General features: G+C 33.2%; 2 protein-coding genes across 7 annotated transcripts in view; one reads left to right on the top strand and one right to left on the bottom strand.

The window, feature by feature from the left end:
- Positions 1–9,255, top strand: part of March7 (membrane-associated ring finger (C3HC4) 7, E3 ubiquitin protein ligase) — a 41,304-nt gene extending 32,049 nt beyond the window's left edge. For 3 of the 6 annotated variants that reach the window (XM_005393363.2, XM_005393364.2, XM_013518698.1), the window contains 4 exons: positions 1,259–1,368; positions 3,881–3,994; positions 5,518–5,566; positions 7,987–9,255. In XM_005393363.2, the coding sequence (XP_005393420.2) occupies positions 1,259–1,368; positions 3,881–3,994; positions 5,518–5,566; positions 7,987–8,045 (332 nt within the window). In that variant the 3' untranslated portion in view covers positions 8,046–9,255. Of the gene's footprint in view, positions 1–1,258; positions 1,392–3,880; positions 3,995–5,517; positions 5,567–7,986 lie in introns of those variants that run through there. The other 3 variants (XR_001235807.1, XR_001235806.1, XM_013518697.1) reach the window with 3 other exon arrangements.
- An 835-nt stretch (positions 9,256–10,090) lies between these two features.
- The window catches only part of LOC102028040 (lymphocyte antigen 75), a gene marked incomplete at its 5' end in the record, with an annotated part of 131,097 nt that continues 122,894 nt past the window's right edge, over positions 10,091–18,293 (bottom strand). Inside the window, 4 exon segments of the mRNA XM_013518696.1 lie at positions 10,091–10,687; positions 13,073–13,099; positions 14,628–14,801; positions 16,286–16,402. Coding sequence (XP_013374150.1) covers positions 10,485–10,687; positions 13,073–13,099; positions 14,628–14,801; positions 16,286–16,402 — 521 coding nt within the window.

The following is an 18,293-nucleotide window of genomic DNA, read 5'->3' as shown; positions in this document are numbered from 1 at the left end:
CTAAATTTTACTGTTTTAAATATTGTTGCTATGAAATAACAATAGTTAATGAGATTTTTATGTGCTCCATAAAGACAAAGGCTGTTTATTCATTTTTGAATCTCCAAAACCTCTTTTGCTTCATACAGAACAATCACTCAACAAATGTGAGTTGAACTGAATTTAAACCTGTTCCCTATTACTCAGATCTAATTTAGGACATTTTTTGTTTGGAAACCCTATCTAAAAATAAAGATTAAGAATAGGGGAAAAGGCTGCCTGATTAATTAGATATTGTCTGCTATATTGAAGCTAAAAGCTTATTGAAACCAATTTTTGGGTGCATAGGGAACAGAGGTTATTCTTATTTAAAAACAAAGCAAAAAATTGGGGTAAAAAGTATATAAAATAAAATGTGCCATTTTGACCATTTTAAAGTGTACAGTTCAATAGTATTCAGTACATTGTGCAAATGTCATTGCTATCCGTCTTGTGTTTTGTTTGTTTGTTTTTTTGAGATAGGATCTCACTATGTAGTTCAGGCTGGCCTTGAACTCACTCTGTAGCCCATGTTGGCCCTTGAACTTTGTGGCAATCTCCTGCCTCGGCCTCCCATATATATTTTTAATACTTCATCACCCCAGACAGAAATTGTACCCATTCAGTTCTCACTCCCTGCTTCCTGTTCTGATCATGGTAACTTCTGATCTACTTTCTGTCTTTCTGAATTTGCCTATTCTAAATATGTCCTGTAAGTAGAATCATAATGTTCATTTTTTTGCATCCGCCTTATTTCATTTAGCATAGTCTTTTTAAGGTTCAGCCATGTTGTTAGCATATATCAGGATTTAATTCCTTTTATGGCTGAACAGAGCTGTTGCCTTTGTTTTCTGTACTGAGCATTGAACCCATGCCCACACATGGGTTCTTCAGAAGGAAACAGGAAATACAGATGACATTCCATTGCTTCAGTCAACTTCCTACAATTATAAGGATGTATGAGTATCTGGGAGGGAAAAAAGACATGTAAATTATAGGTGGAGGCTAAAATACCATAGGGCAGGAACTGGCATGCATACTGGATGTTACAGATTAAAATTCCTATTTTGGGAGATGTCACTGGTTTATTGTAGTAACATAATCTCCTCCCCTCTGTTCTCATCCCCCTTCTTCCCAGCACCCCCTTCCAAGATTTTCTGCATTTTAAACCTAAAACTTTGTGAGGAAAAATATTTTATGAGGACTTTATAAGTTTTATATGCCATTTGGTTTTTCCAAGGTTCTTCATTAGAGGCTGTAACCACCTGTGAACTCTGTAAAGAGAAGTTGCAACTTAACCTGGAGGACTTTGATATTCATGAACTACACAGAGCTCATGCAAATGAACAAGTTAGTATATTTTGCCTAATTTGGTAAGTGTCTATTCTATGCTTAAAGGACAGCTCTTGAAGAAAAGAATTCAGGGTCAGAAATCCAGCAGTAAAATACTTTAAACATAATTTTCTGCTTGGCATTAGGTGTTTATAATTTCATAATTTTTCCTTTTTTTCTTTAAGTGAAAGACAAATGTCCATGTTACAGGTTTTAAATTTACTAAGACACAATTTATCATGCTTGTTAAGTCTGAAAATAATAAAAAACTTAGGAAAATGGTCCCCACGTACGCATGCCAACCTTATTTCCCCAGAACTGTGTTAGAGATGCTTATATGATAGTATGAAGAGGTATGTGTTTAGGGAAATAATAAGGGTGACTCTAGAGCCAAGCTGTCCAAGTGTTACCATTTGTTATGAAAGAAGAGGTGATAGCAAGGAAATGTAGGCAGCGTTTGAAAAACATTTTTAATGAAGGAGTAATGGACACCCACCCACTTTATATTACGTGAAGTTCATACAACACCAGAACCACTGTAAAATGAACAATTCATTAGCATTAGAACATTTACAGAGTTGTGCAATCACCATGTCTTTCATTCCAAAACATTTTCATCACACCAGAAGAAAATGCCATACCCATTAAGCAGTTGCTGTACATTCTCTTTTCTTCATCCCTGGCATCCACTAGTGACTAGCCTACATTCTGTTTTTTAGATTTACCTGTTCAGGATATTTCATATAAATGAAATCATATAAAGTCTTTTTAAAACTACCTTTACTTTTAAAATAATGTGTGGAAATTCAGAATACTCTTTGAAAATCTGACTAAAACTGTGGACCCTTTTTACAAAATACACAAGCACAAATTCTATATATAACGAAAGAGATTTCCAGATCCCTTGAAACACATTGTTTAGGTCACAGTTTAAGAATCATTGATGTAAAGGATGAAATATTAGGCAGTTAGTATAATTGCTATTCTAGTATCATTAAAATAATTTTATTCTCTGATGAGCCAGTTGTCCAAAAAGAAAATCATTTTCAGCAAGAAAATGAATTAAATCGTAAGGAGTTTGTATAGAAAGGTGAGCATTGTTGTTTTAAAGAATAGGGGGAAAGAGTATATGGGAAGGTGAAATAATACAGAAAAAATACAAATGTTTCTGTTTTCTCAGAACAAGAGTAGGTTTCAGAAGGACTGTTTTCCCCTGCTGTCTTCAGATGTTCATCATGTCTGATAAAATCATCTCTTTTGGCTTTTCATGCAAGGAGGATTTTTACTGCATTTTCATGACCCTATTCTTAAATAATTCACAAGTGTTAAGAAATATTAAGTCAAGTCATTGGAAAGACAATGACATCCTTCAAGTTTCATGGCTTTCTTTGTTCTGTATGAATTGTGGAGTCTAGTAAATGTCTAGGTTAGCTTGATAGTTTCTTTCCTTGTTTTCCAGTGGCTTCATCTTTTGCAAGTGATAACCATTTAAAAGTTGTAAAACTTTTCTTGATAATGATTTCCTTTTAAAATTAAGGTTATCAAAATAAACATATAAAGAAAAAATGAATTTCAAATTTTTTTTTTCTTTCTGAGATGGGGTTTCACTCTGTAGTGCAGGCTGACCTTGAATTCATAATGATCTTACTGCCTCAGCCTCCTGAGTGCTGGGACTGCATGTACCACTATGCCAGATTAAATTTCATATTTGCTTAGAATTGGATACCAGTTACTTGCTGAAGTTAGTAATAAGAACATATAATTCTTACCATTAGATGAGTTAATTATGTGAAAGGCGTACACAATTTACCTTTTTCTGTAAAAGTTACAGTACAAATTAGATTTTTAATACTATATTTATGAGATGTTAATAACTTCAACAGAATAGAGCTGGGATATAGCTTAGTGGTGGAGTATTTGCCTACATTTGAGGTCCTGGGTTTGATTCCCAATACCAGGAAAAAAAAAAAAAAAAAGGAACATTTTTGAACCAGTGAATTCTTTTACCCATTAAAAATTCCATGTTAATAATGAGCTTTAGTGTTGTCTGTCTTGCATCTTGTGTTTAGTGTTGGCATTTAAGCTAATTGCCATCACACAAATACTTGAGCTATTGGACTAGGTATTATAGTAATACATTAATTTAATATAAATGGAATGGTAATTTTAAAGTAAGTACATATAGCCATTACCCATTTGTAAAAGGACACCTGTTAACGACCTTTAGAAAACCAAAACATTTATCTACCCTCAACTGATCTAGTCAAGCTTTTAAGTAAACCATTACATAAAGGCAGACTCCAAGGATTTAGAGGATATTCACACCTGTTTGGACTCACAGCATTAGTAAAATTTTAGGAAAATGTAGAGGGCAGGCTTTTATTCATTTTAGTCGATGGTACTGTATGCATTACTAAGAACTGAATATGAGTACATTTCCTCTGGTGTATCAGTAAACTGTGACTATACTCATGATTCTAATTTTTCATTCTTTACTCTTCCTTTTCTCCTGTTTGCTTCTCTGTTGAAGGCTGAGTATGAGTTTATCAGCTCTGGTCTCTACCTAGTTGTGTTACTGCATTTGTGCGAACAAAGCTTTTCTGATATGATGGGAAATACAAATGAACCAAGCACACGTGTTCGAGTAAGTAATAATTGAGTGGGGGAGAGGGAGGGTATAATACAGAAAGTGTTGGCCTTGGAAAGCAGATGATTTTTTATGTTCACATACTATTTCTTTTGTGGCGCTCTTAGTTTTAAGTGTTTCTTAAAAATAAAGATACTGAAAAAAAACAAGATACTGTAGATGTTGGGCATGGTAGCACAGGCTTGTAATCCCAGCACTTGGGAGGCTGGGGCAGGAGGATCATCTTGAGTTCAAGGCAAATCTGCACTACAAAGTGAGACCCCTTCCCCCCCGCAAAAAAATATATATACTACAGATTTAAAAATTGCTGTCTTCCTTCCACAACAAACAGCATAATTTTCTCATAAAGCTAGAGAAGGTAATTTTCTTGCTCTTGAAAGTAATGAGACTTATTTCAGTGAAAAACAGAATCCAAAATCGAAACACTGAAGGAAAATGTTCTTTTTAATTAAAAAAAAGAAAAACCTTAGCGTTACCACTTAGAAACCTGAAATTGAACTCCAAAAGCTGAAAGAATGTGGGAAATTAACTTCAATTTATTGTTGTTATCCTGTAAAAGATTACCATTGTACTTGAGTCCATGTTACAGACTTTAAGATATAGACTGGTTGCTGCTGTGTTGTATACACCATTAACCATGTAATATTTAGGCTAGCTGTTTTCTAGCTATTTGTTAGGAAACAATGCTGTTTACCTTACTATACCAAAAGAAATTGCTACCTTATGTGTCATTGCTATTAACATTCTGAACACTTCATATCTTGTGTTCACAAAACATCCTTCAAACTATTTTTTATATAAATGTTCACTCTAGTGATGAAAATCAGTAGTTCATATTAAGGTGTACTGTATTTTGAAAATTTTTTTAAAAGTCCAATTCAATGAATATAATCTTCTAAGTAAAATACTTTCCTGTATTTTATCATCATATGGACTTTACAAAAATGAACCTGTTGAAAGCATTGAGAATTTAAGCACAGATCTCTTGACTTCAAGTACCTTAGAAAGCATGAGCCCCTCGCTTTAGCAAATGCTATAAAATGATTTCTAAAAGGGTTTTAGCTCTTGAGAATGAATAAGCCTCATAAAGCATATCAGGTCTGTTGAATTCATGCCTTTGTAAAAAGATTAATATTGTTAATAGTAAGTGGAAGTCATATTTAGGCAGATAAAGTGCGGTTAACTTGGGCCCTCATAAGGCAAAGGTTTTTTGTTTTATTTTGTTTCTTGTTTTCCCCCTTTATAAGTTTTTTGAAGTGTTATGTAGAAAGACAATACCATTGGATAAGATTATTTTATTGTACCTGCTCCCAATTTCAAGCAACTGGTTTCTGTGTGATTAGTAATAATTACATAATACCCTTAAGGTTGTAACTTTTAATATGGGGGAGAGAGACCCCTGTTTAAAGGATTAAAATGGTGTTTTGACTTTTTAAGTAGAAATGAATCTCCTATACTGATTCTCTCTAGATCCATTTGCAACATTTAAACTACTGTATTTCTTTCTGCATTGTTTCTAGTTTATTAACCTTGCAAGAACTCTTCAGGCACATATGGAAGATCTCGAAAGTAGGTGGAATTTCCCCTCCCCAAACTTGTTGAATTTTCTTTTGAAATTAAGCCCACAGATCAAAATCTTAAGTATATATAGTTTTTTTTGCCAAATTAGAGCCTCATTTATAGGCTTAATAATAACGAAATGATTGATTTGGGAAATGTGGGTTGGGCAATTGACACTGGTTTTTTTAACAGCATAATTTAAAAAATTATGTTTAAGATTTATGGAAGGATGACATTTTAACTGTTAGTATTTATATTTAAGTCAAAAAGTACTTTGATCACTTTGATTTTAGCTTCAGTAATAAAAATGCACACAAATTTACTAATCAACTATATCTTAGTTTTGGGTGTTTTTTTTTTTTTTTGCTTGTTACTCAGCTTTGTTAGACCATGAAAAGATTTTACTTAGGCTTATACTTGGTTGCAGGAAAATAAAGGAAAAGTTCTGATTCCAAATCTGTAATAGAAGCCACATGCTTTTGTTTTTGTTCCTTGCTCAGGTCCTTGTGGATCTTTTTAATAAGTTAGTGTTAACTCTGATCTCTTAAGATCATATTCTAGCCTTAGGACTTTTACATAGGCTCTTAGGTGAATGCATGTCCCAAATCTTTACAGCTGTTTGCATGGTTTGCCATCTTCTCAAAGTCCTGTAACACCTCCGTGGTGCTTCACCCAGGTGGGCACATAGATATTGGTGACTCTGGAACAGCTCCTGGGGAATGCAAGATTACTCCACCCAACCTCTGCTTATTGTATTTTTTCACCCAGAGCCACAGGCTCCTTGTTTACAATATACTCATTGAAACATTTAAAAATACATGATCTTGAGTTGATATACTGATCTTCAAAATACTTGGAGTGTTAGCTTTCGAGGTATAAAAGAGTTAGTGGGAATTCATTCAGTGCAATTGTTTTCCCTTTTTAACTTTAGTTCAATTTCTTACATTTGCCAATATTCTCTGTTTGTTTTTTTAAATTATCATACATGGTCAGATGTGATAATTTTAGTATACAGTATTTTCACCAGTTCTCTCATTCTTAAAAAACTGACAACCTTATATAGATCATAGTGTTTTTTTTGTGTGTGCCAGGAATCAAACTCAGGACCTTGTGCTTGCCAGGCAGGTGCTTGTGCCACTGCTATATCCCTGGCCCAGATCATAGTTTTTTAAATGTAACAGTATCTTTTTCCAACCTGTGATAGACAAGGAAATGATGGCAGTAAAAGACCCAAAGTTATGTAACTGAAAGATGTGGGTGCTACATATTAACCCCACAAATACCCAAGCATTGGAATATTCTGAAAAGTAATTCCAGCTCAATTTTATTCTCACATGGAATTAATCAAGTAGAAAATTTTAAATTTCCTTATAAACTACAATTTTGTAATTTAGCTTGATATTTCTCTGTGATGTAAAACTTAACCATAGGGCTTATCTCAGTTGTAAGCTATATTACATACTTAATACCACTTTATTAGAATTGGGTTTTATGTATGAATGTGGCATATTTTTCCTACAGTATGCTCCCAGTTGGTTCTCTGCCAGTTGCTCCTCAGCTACGTAATATTAATGAATTAAGAATGCATTACATCTTTCTGCTTTTGATAATAGCAGAGATGCTGGTCAGATGCTTTTTTTAGTGAGCTTTCTTTTTTCTTTCATATATAAAAGTTTCCAGAAGACATAATTTTTTGTTAATATGCCCTTTCTAAAAATACTCTAGGTTGCTTTACTTTAAATCTCGAGCCACTAATGACTCTTGGATAAACTTAGATCAGAAATGGTGTAAAAGTGATAAATTTCTGACAGTTTGGAGACATGGGAATAATCTCAACAGTATTACAGTTATTTAGTGAATCCAGTTATTTTAACTTAGGCTGTGTCTGTATAAAGGTTTTTTAACTTATTAAATAGAGCTGTTTCTTGGCATTGTATAGACATAGCTTTGATGTAAATTGCAAGAACACTCATTATCTATTATTCTGTGTAGATTTTTTCGTCTTCATGGAAAAAACGGAATGCATTAAACATGCAGTAGTAATAAGCCAGATTCTACTCAGGCATGTGAGAGGAATTGCCTTAAATTCACTTTTTCTCTAGTGTTTATATTATTAGCTACTATGAACACAAATTGATCTCAAAAACATTTTTAGAAGATGCTCTTGATCCAATTTTTAAAGCATTTTCATTTTTATTAAAACTATATAGCATCACAAAAAGATTTGGGGCAGCAGGGGCATTGTGGGTGGGGATCACCCACAATCAAACCATTCCACACCTGTCATGATAACTTACCATTTTGACCGAACAGTATACTAAGTTGGAAGTTTTGTTATTACAAGTCATTGCCATTCTGGCTTGATAGTTACACCTCCCATCCTCATCCCCCTCAAAATCATTCTTGATTATTCTGTTTTCTTTCAACAGCTTCAGAGGATGATTCTGAAGAAGACGGAGACCATAACAGAACATATGATATTGCCTAACTTCATTTAAGACAAATGGATGATCTGTGAACAAGTGTGTGTATTGAGACTGGCAATTAAGTATGAATTAATTTTGTGGAGGAATATCTATGAAATATATTGACTGTATATAAAATGAATATATATACATATATGTATACATGTGGATATATATTCATTCTCAAGTGTTGCTGAATTACAATTCTTACGCTGGATCTTTTAACAATGACCAGCAGATTTGATGTTAATAAACTGGTAAAAATATTTTTCTTGTAGGTGAGTGGGAAAGTCTTACCCTTGTTTTAAGCAGTGCCCGTCAACCCTTTTTTGAGTTCTGATTAATGTAGTCATATTTATGAAAAACAACTTTGTGTTCTAGTTTCTTGCTAGTGAGAAAAGGGGGACAAAATACGCTTTTCAAATAAACTGCCAAATGGCACCTAATTAGTTTTTCTTCTACAATGCGTTGCAGTCACGTTTTAATAATCATTTACTTCCAGTGTTTCTAAAAAACTTACATTAGGTTTCCAAATTTAATTTGAATTCTAAATTCACTTAGCAATAAAACCTAATTTTAAAAAAAGTATAAAAGATTTAGCAATGATGGAAACATTTTTGTATTGATTTTTCAAAATGCAGATTATATTTGATAGGCCATAGTATGTAACTATTCCTTTAGGAATATTACAACTGTAAATTATATCATAATTGCCAATCAAATGCTATTTGGTTAAAACAAAATTACTGCAATTGCAAGTTAATGGAATCTTTTAAAATCCCATATTTGAAGTTTAAAACACTGGTTTTCAATGTATTTTTTAGTGTTGTCACTACTTTATAGATAAATATGATATAAGTACCTGTTTGGGTCTTGGTCATTTTTAACTGTTATTCTATTATTCTGAGCATTTATTTGATGATGATTAATATTTTTCACTATCCGGGGAAAACAGATGAAAGATACCTGTTCAACCTGAGTCTGCACTATGGTCCTAAGTTGGTATATTCCATAACATTGTATTTTTTCCTGTCAGTACTACTAGGATACACTTAAAAACATCTCAAAAGTAGTTCCAGGTTGAAGTCTGCTGTTTCAGCAACAAACTACTTTCTCAAAACCTAAATTGAAACCATGTAATTTCTCAAGTGTGAATGAACAGTTTGTCCCCACTTAATTTGTTGGTCTTCTGTAAAATTTTGGCTGGAAATAAAGTGTATATTCATTGATTTATTTCATAGTTTGAACTGTTTCCTTTTCAACTGGTGCATAAAGAAAACTTGAAACCTTATAGCCAAAACTTTTATGAAAATGTCAAATCCCATTTCTTAGACCAATATAAATGTTTCTAAAACATTTGTTCAGCTCTTTCCTATTACCTTTACATTGCCTCACTTGAAGCAGAAACACAGAATTTAAGGGTGCCAGTTTTGATATATTCTGAGTCTTTAGGAATGCTTTGAATGTCTAGCATGTGCATGTCTCTGAGTTTGATTCTCTGCACCTTGTATAGTTTTTAATTAGAACAAAGACATTGAAGAAATAATTTCTATATTCTCAGTATAGTAAACAAGCCTGTGTTAATATAAAAAAATACAAGCTTCAATAATTCAGTTATCTGTTGACCAAAAAATAGAATAGAAAGACCTATAAATGTTTTGACATAAAAAGAAATCAAGATTTAGCACTTCCTTACCAGAGGCCTCTAGACTTATAAAATGAAATACTTCCTGAGTGGACATACCTCTAATCTTTTGTTTCAGAGAATTTTTGATATATCTTAGTCTTTTGTGCTCAGTGCTAAATTCTGCTTGTTTAATGTGTCTAAAAATAATGGAATTATAAAATTATGTGGAGTATAGAGGTAAAATCTGTGTAACTTTCATGTAAGTTATAAAAGGAAATACAAATAGTAGAGAATTTATCAACCAAAGTACCCAGTATCAAGATATTTAAATGTATAGAATCTATTTAAAAATGAGGCTTATTCGCCATATCACATTCATCAATAAAAGAATAAGTTGTAAAGTAAACTGGTTCAACTAGATGGAAGGCAGAGTAGAACAGGTTAAGACAAGTAGGCTGAATTTTTATTTTTATCAGCTTCTTGAACTTTGGGCTTTCCTTTATTTGAGTGAAAGTTACTGCATTTGAAATAGTGCTTAAAACCCTTAAGTTAGATACAAAATTATTCCTTTTCCAAAACCTGTTGTAACACATTCATAATGGAACTATATTCATATATTTGTCTCTGAGGTGGCTTGAGCCACCAATGATTTAATCTGGAAGGAATATGTTAACAACGAAAAGGTTGACTTTTGTCTGTGACTTCATGAAAATATTGCTAACATTATAAGGAGTACCATAAAAGCTGTAATTTTCAATATCAATTTTTATATTAAAACCTGGGACAGTAATCAGTGGTAAGACAGTTGCTGTCTTGGTCTGAGAGTACCAAAAATTTAGTCAAATTGAACAGCATATTCATTTTCTTCTCCAGCTATCAAAACACAGTCGTCGTTAAAAGGTGATTGAGATGTAGTTGAAAAAACTGTAGTGAAACCAGAATCAGAATGTCTTTTGCAGAAGAACCAAATGATTGCTCCCAAAACTGTCGAAGTTACTGTGCTAGCAACCACCAAAGTTGTTATTAAAATGTGATTATCTGAAAAGGAGAACACAAAAGAATGTATGGGAAACAAAGCTGTACAAGTTGCAAGTATTGCATTTTGGCAAGCACAAGTGTAGTTTCATGTGTCTCAATTTGAGAGTTTCTCACAGATGAGAACAAAATTAAACATTTACTACTGTCAACATTTTTGTTAGTATCAAAATGCTGAGAGATATAGTATGTTGCATTTTGCATTATTTGCATTCATTTTAGTAATACTACGTATTTTCAGTACAGAGCCCAAACTTTACCCATGTAAACACACTTGTTATTTCAGTCTAGTAATGAATGTGTTAGGGACCCTAGATCAGAATTTCTTCCCCTTTTTTAGGCCAAATATCCCATCATTTGTATAACTTTATTTATTAGTCTATTGGACACTTAAATTGCTTCCACTTTTCAGCTATTGAAAATAATGCTGCTATAAACATGTTTTGAGTCCTTGCTTTCAGTTTTTTGGAATATATGCAGATGAGGAATTGCTGGGCTATGTGTAATACAATTTTTAATGTTTCTGAGGAGTTGCCACAGTGACTGCACCATTTTTACCTCTCCGCAGTAGTGTGTAAGATTCCAATTTCTTCGCATCCTAATACTTTTTTTTTTAACAGTAGCCAGTTACTGGGTATTAGGTGGTTCTTTTCTTGACTTCTTAAAATGCTACATGTTTTCTACTGATAGAATGAGTGTAGCTCATATATATACACACACACTTAGTTTTTTCCTTCTCTATTCGTTTTATCATGGCAAGCTCCAAATGAAAATATTTATGGTACATAATAATTAGTTTTTTTATACAAAGGACTCATCCAAAATTTTCTTTTAAAAGCCTATTTTTAAATTCTGTAAGATAATTTATTAAATTCTTTTAAAAGGAAACCTGTTTCAAAAGAAAAAGGCAAAAACAGGCATTTCACAAAAAGTATGAAAATGTGCTTGCATCATCAAGGAAATGAGAATATGATAAGAATAGCTAAAAGTAAACTTTGAGAATACCATTGTGAGATTAACGTGAAGTGTGAAGCAAATGAGACTTTCTAATAGGAATGTTAATGTGGTTGAACCACTTCGAAAAATTATACAGTCTTTTCTAATACAGCTAACTGTATGAACGTGTATATCCCAACACAGCATTTCACTTTGGGAGATACAATCAAAATGACATAGATCCCCCCAAAATACAGGGGGATCATAGGTAGTTCTATTAATACTTGTTCCAAAATAGAAATTCAGATATCCAAAAGAAAATGGAAAATACATGATTATAAAATATGAAGCATTAGAAGAAATACAATATATATACACAACAGTATAGATGAACCTTAAAACATCCCTGTTTTAAGAAAAAACATGTAGAATATGGTAAAGTTCAGAAAGAAGCAACTTCCAGGGTGACTGAATCAGCAATCAGAATAGTAGTACTTCTGGAGTGAATGGGTGGTAATGTGGACTTCTATTGGGAAGAGTAGGAAGCTTTGTGGGGTGATGGAATATTGGATATTGTGACTTGGTGAGAACAGGTGAATACAGAAATACCAGGTTGTATGTCTAAAATTTATGCATTTTATTCTGTTAATTATACCTTTAAAAACTATACTATCCAGTTGATGAAAATTTAGAAGTTTCATGACAAACACTCATGTCACTACTGAGAATGCAAAGTACTACAACTGTAGGCCAGGATAAATATTGATTAAAGCTGTCATTTTCAATCAAGCCATTGCATGTATTTGAGCGAGTTGATTCATTCATTGCAGCACTGTTTATAACAAATGTTTGGAAACAAATGGAAGTTTGAAGCTGGTGTGTGTTGTTTATATAATCATACAGCGAATGAGCCTGGAGTTGTAAAAAAGAAGGAATATAGATCTCCATATAAAAAATGATACGGAGAGAGTACTAAACTATATTAGTGAATTTAAGGCACAAGGTAAGTCAGGTATTTCAGCATAAGAAACTAAGTGGTGCCCAAGAAGGGAATAGACACAATAGAGAAGGTGGGATACTGCTCACCTTACACAGTTTTGATTTTGAGTCATCCATTATCTTTTCTTTAAAAATGTATTTAATAAACCTTTATGTTTATGAATTGTACTTGGAACTATAAGGTTAAACTTCTGAACAAAACATGCAGAGCTATATCCACAAAAATAGAATGTGGGGTTTGGTAGGGAAATACAATTTGGTGTAAAAAACTTCACTTCATGCATAACATATTTAAAATGTTAAGTCCTTTGTATAGATTGCATTCTTATAAAAGTTCTCCCTTACGTAATCTTAAAAAGGGGTTTATGTTAAAAGAGTTTTAACATGCCAGGATTTTAACAGTATTCAAGAGTGGACAAAACAGAAAGCAAAAAAAATTGCAGTGTTACTTACCTGATAAATATTTCTTGTCATATGGGACTAAAATACAAAAGAAAATTAAAACTTTAAATACGCTTATAAGATGTTGTACACAGTCATTAAAAACAAGCACATTATTGGCTTAATATTCCTATTCATACTGAATTTAGTTTTGAAAGACAGATACATGGAGGCCTACCAACATGCATTAGACTTGATTGGGAGAAAAAAGGAAACTCAAGAAAAAGACAGTGAGATGAGGAAAATAAGAGGATTCTAGTAAGACAGCCTGATGTTAAAAATGTAGTAAAATAACTATGACTTTGCCTCTTTAGTGTGGCTTGCTCACTGTTTCTGATGTTTTGAAGTTACTGTTCAAATTAAAAACTTGTTCTATATAATGGTGCCCTGGAGTACAGTACATGAAAAGAACTACTACTTTTAGTGCAACTAATTGGGGGTAGGGGGCAGTAACCGGGAATTGAGCTCAGGACCTTGTGTTTACCAGGCAGGTGCTGCACCGCTGAGCTATATCTTTGACCCAGAGCTAATTTTTTTAAAGTCAGATATTTGAAGTTGGTTTGCTGTTACTATAAAACTATGAAAAATGTTTGCATCACTGTAAAACTTAGGGACCCTATGGTAGCAAGTAAAAAAAATGTGTGTCATTTTAGATGTTAAAAAATCACAGCCAAGTATATTTTTCTGATTTACAGTTGAAGGAGAAAATACTAAGGATGCAAAGTGCAGAAATAGTTTGGGTCACATGTCATGCATCCCAAGTTTATATTTGGGAAATGGCTTTTTTACTGAGTAGATTTACTCTTCAGAATTTAGAACCAACTTTACACAATGTTTAACATATATGTTAAAAATATTGTGGAAGCCTGGTATGTGCCTTAATCCCAGCTACTTGGGACACTGATGCAGGACTGCAAGTTTGAGGTCAGCCTGGGCAACTAAGTAGGACACTATCCTAAAAATTTTTTTTTCAATGCTCAGGATGAAGTTCAGTAGTAAGGTGCTTCCCCAGCATGCTCGAAACACTGGGTTTAATTTCTGGTACAGCAAAGTTTTTAAAAATTAAAAATAAAAAAATACACATATGGAATAAGAATTTTGTTCATTGAAATACATCCGGATGGATCACAAGAAAATTTGTATTTTAAATTTCAGAATATATTATGTTATGTAATTTTTATTGCAGTATAATTTTTCTTTTTGCCTAAACAAAGGATATTCTTTATAAAGAATGTAATTCCTTATAAATATTGAAATTCTGGAATTATACATGATTACTGTCACCACTTCTCAAATCACAGTGAGGTTACAGTTCTTTTAAAAAAATAGAAGATACTTTGACATCTTGGAAACAAACTATACCTAGTTCAAATGATCTGGCCCAACCTCTGAAATGTAAAAGAATTATACGCTGATTTCCAAGAGACTTGAGAGCAAACCACACTACTGCATTCTGAGGTCTTTGTTTTTAACGAAGTAAAAAAGTCTTCATAGAAAAATGTTTGAAAACTAACACTACTTTCCCTTTCCCTCCCAGAATGGAAAAGGACATTCAGTCCATACTTACTAGCTGCTTTACAAAGTGTTCCTTCCACAAAGGAAACTTCACAATTTCCTTTTTTCCATTCACCTGTCGTGGTGTGCAGAAAACCACACGTATCCACTAGATTGTCATCATCATTTTGGTCTGCCCAGTTATCAAATGTCATATTTGAATTATCAAACCACTTGAAACTTGCATCTGTCAAGGGATATTTTCAAGGTCATGACAATTTTAAAAGGTGAAAGATTTCAACCACAGAATCAAGGAAGTTCTCTTCAACCCTTTAGTGCCTGCTATGTTGGATTTCTTGTGTTCTGTGAAGAGTATTCAGTTCTATGACAAGCACTGGTAATGTGAGCATCTTATGTGGATGAATGCTTTTGTCATGCTTAGCATGCAACTGCAGCCATCCACATACTGTTATTTGCTACAAAAATAAGCTGCACATCCAGGCAAGTGGCAAAATCTAGACACACATGAATCCTACAGCAGTGCTTCACGGCACATTTGGTCAGAAAATACAGTGTGGCTTCAAGGGATGCTGGTGTAGCACAGATGTTTATATAGAGCCATGGGGCCGTAAAATATGGCAGTGCCTTCAGATGTGTCCCATGCCCACTTTTAACTTCCTGTTTCATTGTCCATTAAGCCTGCTAATGTACCAGACCTTAGCGAGGGCAGTATGGTCTTCTACCAGCTCTATTCCTTGCTGTGGTTGGAGAAGTGGAACCATACCTCTCCATGGCTGTCATCCTCTTTTGCAGTTACTATACATTTAAGCTCCTCTGGGACAGAATATATTAGGGTATACTTTTACCCACTCAACAGTTAACAAACTCAAGGCAAACTAGGCTGCCTCTCAACAATATGGAAAAACTCACAATGAAAATATGTTAATATATTTTCTTAAAATTTTTATAGTATTTAACATTTTATATTTTGTATGCCATTATGTTTTGAAAGTCAAGGCTAAGATATTAAATGCTTCTGTAAACAAGATGATGTGATCTTTTATGCATTAGTTTATTTGAATAATGTACAATGAGAGGTATGCCTCTCTAGTAAAAGGATTGATTTATTTATTTAAAAAAAACTAACAATAGTGGATTACTAGTGTGGGAAGTTACTGAGGTGCATACTGTAAAATTTTGTGGGATTAAAATTAGGTGAGGTTATAGTCTATATATAGACAAATTTTTGAAAAATTAACAGGTATTGGTTCTAAAAAACCTATTTTTGCAGAGAAAAAATATGCTTTCATGGGCAAAAAATTTTAAAGTTAAAATCTTTATACTAAGAATAATTTCATGTCGTTTGAAAATGTTTATGCATTTTAGTTTTTTGTAGTGGTGAAAAATATATTTACATTACGTAACCTTATAAGTAAAGATGATTTGTCTTTATCCTATAACGGCTGACACTAACTTTTATGACCAAGCCATATTACAAAAGTACTCAGGAACACATTTTAATCTAGACAAGGATCAGCTGCATCTCATTTGTGAAACATTGAGCTGTTTTGGGCAATGCTATGGTACATGTTACAGGTACACACTAAAAATGCAATACCTGGAGGGCACAGGAAACATCAGTTTGATCTGGAGAACTGAAGAATTGAAAAGCCCTGAGTTTTACTATCATTAAATAAAGAGAAAGTGTCTCACAAGGTAAATATCACTTACCATCTGTGTCATAAAACATGCCTAGTAGGATATCATCTGGGCCTTTCCATTGCTTTTTCAAAATATCCAGTATAAAATCATTTTCTTCTTTGTTATGTATGCTTATCATGTCTGCTCCTGAATTATTTAGAGGGGGAGAAAAAATCATGTTTCACAATCAGTGACATGAGGTGTATAAAAATTATGAATTAAATGCATTTCACCTTTCCATCTCTTAAAGGAGACCTTTTTGTAAAATCAGTTAAGTTTACAGAAGGAAAGAAAAAATAGGGCTAAAACCCAAAATGTATCATATTGTTAAAGAGGGATATCAGAAACTGGATAATTCTGTAATTAAAAATCTTAACAGGTGAAAATGGTCTTACACTGTTAAGACAGTGTACTCTCACAGTTTACTCTCTTACATTTTAAGAAATGTGTGACAACTCAGTCTGACTGCTAAAAACATAAAAAGCAGACTTTGAGATTTGCAGAACAGTTTTGTAGAATAATGGGAGCTAGTAAGCAGCTACTCAGTAAAATTTAGTGTAACTTTCTCGGAGAGAATTTGGCAAGATGTATCTAAAGCCCTTAAGTACATCTTTGATGCAGCAATCCTTAGTAATATATATTAAGATAAAATCAGTCACTTGTTCAGCAATATATGAATTTGAATTTATGTTCACAAATTATAAGTAGGCACAATTGTCAGATGTTTATGACACTGAAATATCAGAAATAGTCACGAGTGTAAGTCTAGAAGCATAATCACCAAAATGTTAGCAGTGGTTACTTAGGGTGCTGCAATTTTTTCAATTTAAAAATATTTGCATATTTTTAAAAGATTTTTTATAGTCATGCATTGTGTCATGAAATAACTTAACGGAAAAAATAAAATATTCAGTACTTTTATACAAAGTGAGAATTGAGCAAAGTTCTCTGAGTTTGTCATTTTTAAAAAATCTGATGGCTTTTTAAAAATCAGCTCCAGCTGCTATGACCTGCTAAACGTCATATAGACTTGTACTCTGTTGTAACCTAGTAATTACTAGTGCAGTGTGACCAAAATACCACTTTAGAAAAACCCTCAAGAGAAATATTTATGCTAATAGTTTAGGCTTGATAACCCAGAGATGAGTTTTTTATCGTTTTCTCTGACCTTGTGGCAGCCAATAGAACTTCAATGATTTTTAATATTGTAATCTAATTAAATACTGTGTAGACTTAAATTATTATGCCAGGAAATATGACACACTTTCATTTTCTTAAGTAACAGCATAAGTCCCCAAAGAATGAATATATTCGTTTTTTTAACAATGGGTCAACAGTGACACTACCTATTGAGATATAATTTGGGTCTTTAATTCTCCCTGTGGCCAATGTTTTAGCTTATATTACAAAAAGGAAAGGATTAAAATGTAAATGTTGCAAAGTAAGTTTTAGCATCTCACAATGAATACTATTAGCAAAAGGAAAGAAAGTAAGCACTTTAAATTGGCACAAAGCACTGGTGGTTGTATAAATCTAGCTCTACGCATACCAAAAAGTAACAGGGGACTTATTTTCTATATCTCAATGATTGATTTAAAATACAGTTTTGCATGACTTGAAAGATTTTTTTAAATACTGTAGTATTCCTTATTTCTTCATCATACACAGCAAACACAGTTCATGTTGACCTGTTGTCTGAAACAAAGCACTACTGTCTTGGTTACTTTTCTCTTTGTTGAGACAAAATACCCAACGCCCATAATTAAGGAAGGAAAGGTTTATTTAGCTTACAGTTTGTGGAGGTTTCAGTCCACACTTGGCTGGCTCTGAGGCAGAAAATAGCAAAGCAACAAGAGCAAAGGGGGCAATGGCAGTGCGAGCAAGCCTCTTTCCCTCCCTTATATTGTAAGAAGGCTACCCCCACCCAGGGGGTGGTGCCCACATAATTAACGTTCTAAACGTCTCACACTGACACAGTGAACAACGTCCTAGAGCAGGAAGGGCATGTCCTTTGCACCCCAGCAGACAGGATGTAGAA

Source organism: Chinchilla lanigera, unplaced genomic scaffold (assembly GCF_000276665.1).
Source record: "Chinchilla lanigera isolate Chin_1 unplaced genomic scaffold, ChiLan1.0 scaffold00048, whole genome shotgun sequence".
Classification (NCBI taxonomy): Eukaryota; Metazoa; Chordata; class Mammalia; order Rodentia; family Chinchillidae; genus Chinchilla; species Chinchilla lanigera.
This window is presented reverse-complemented; position numbering and strand designations above follow the sequence as displayed.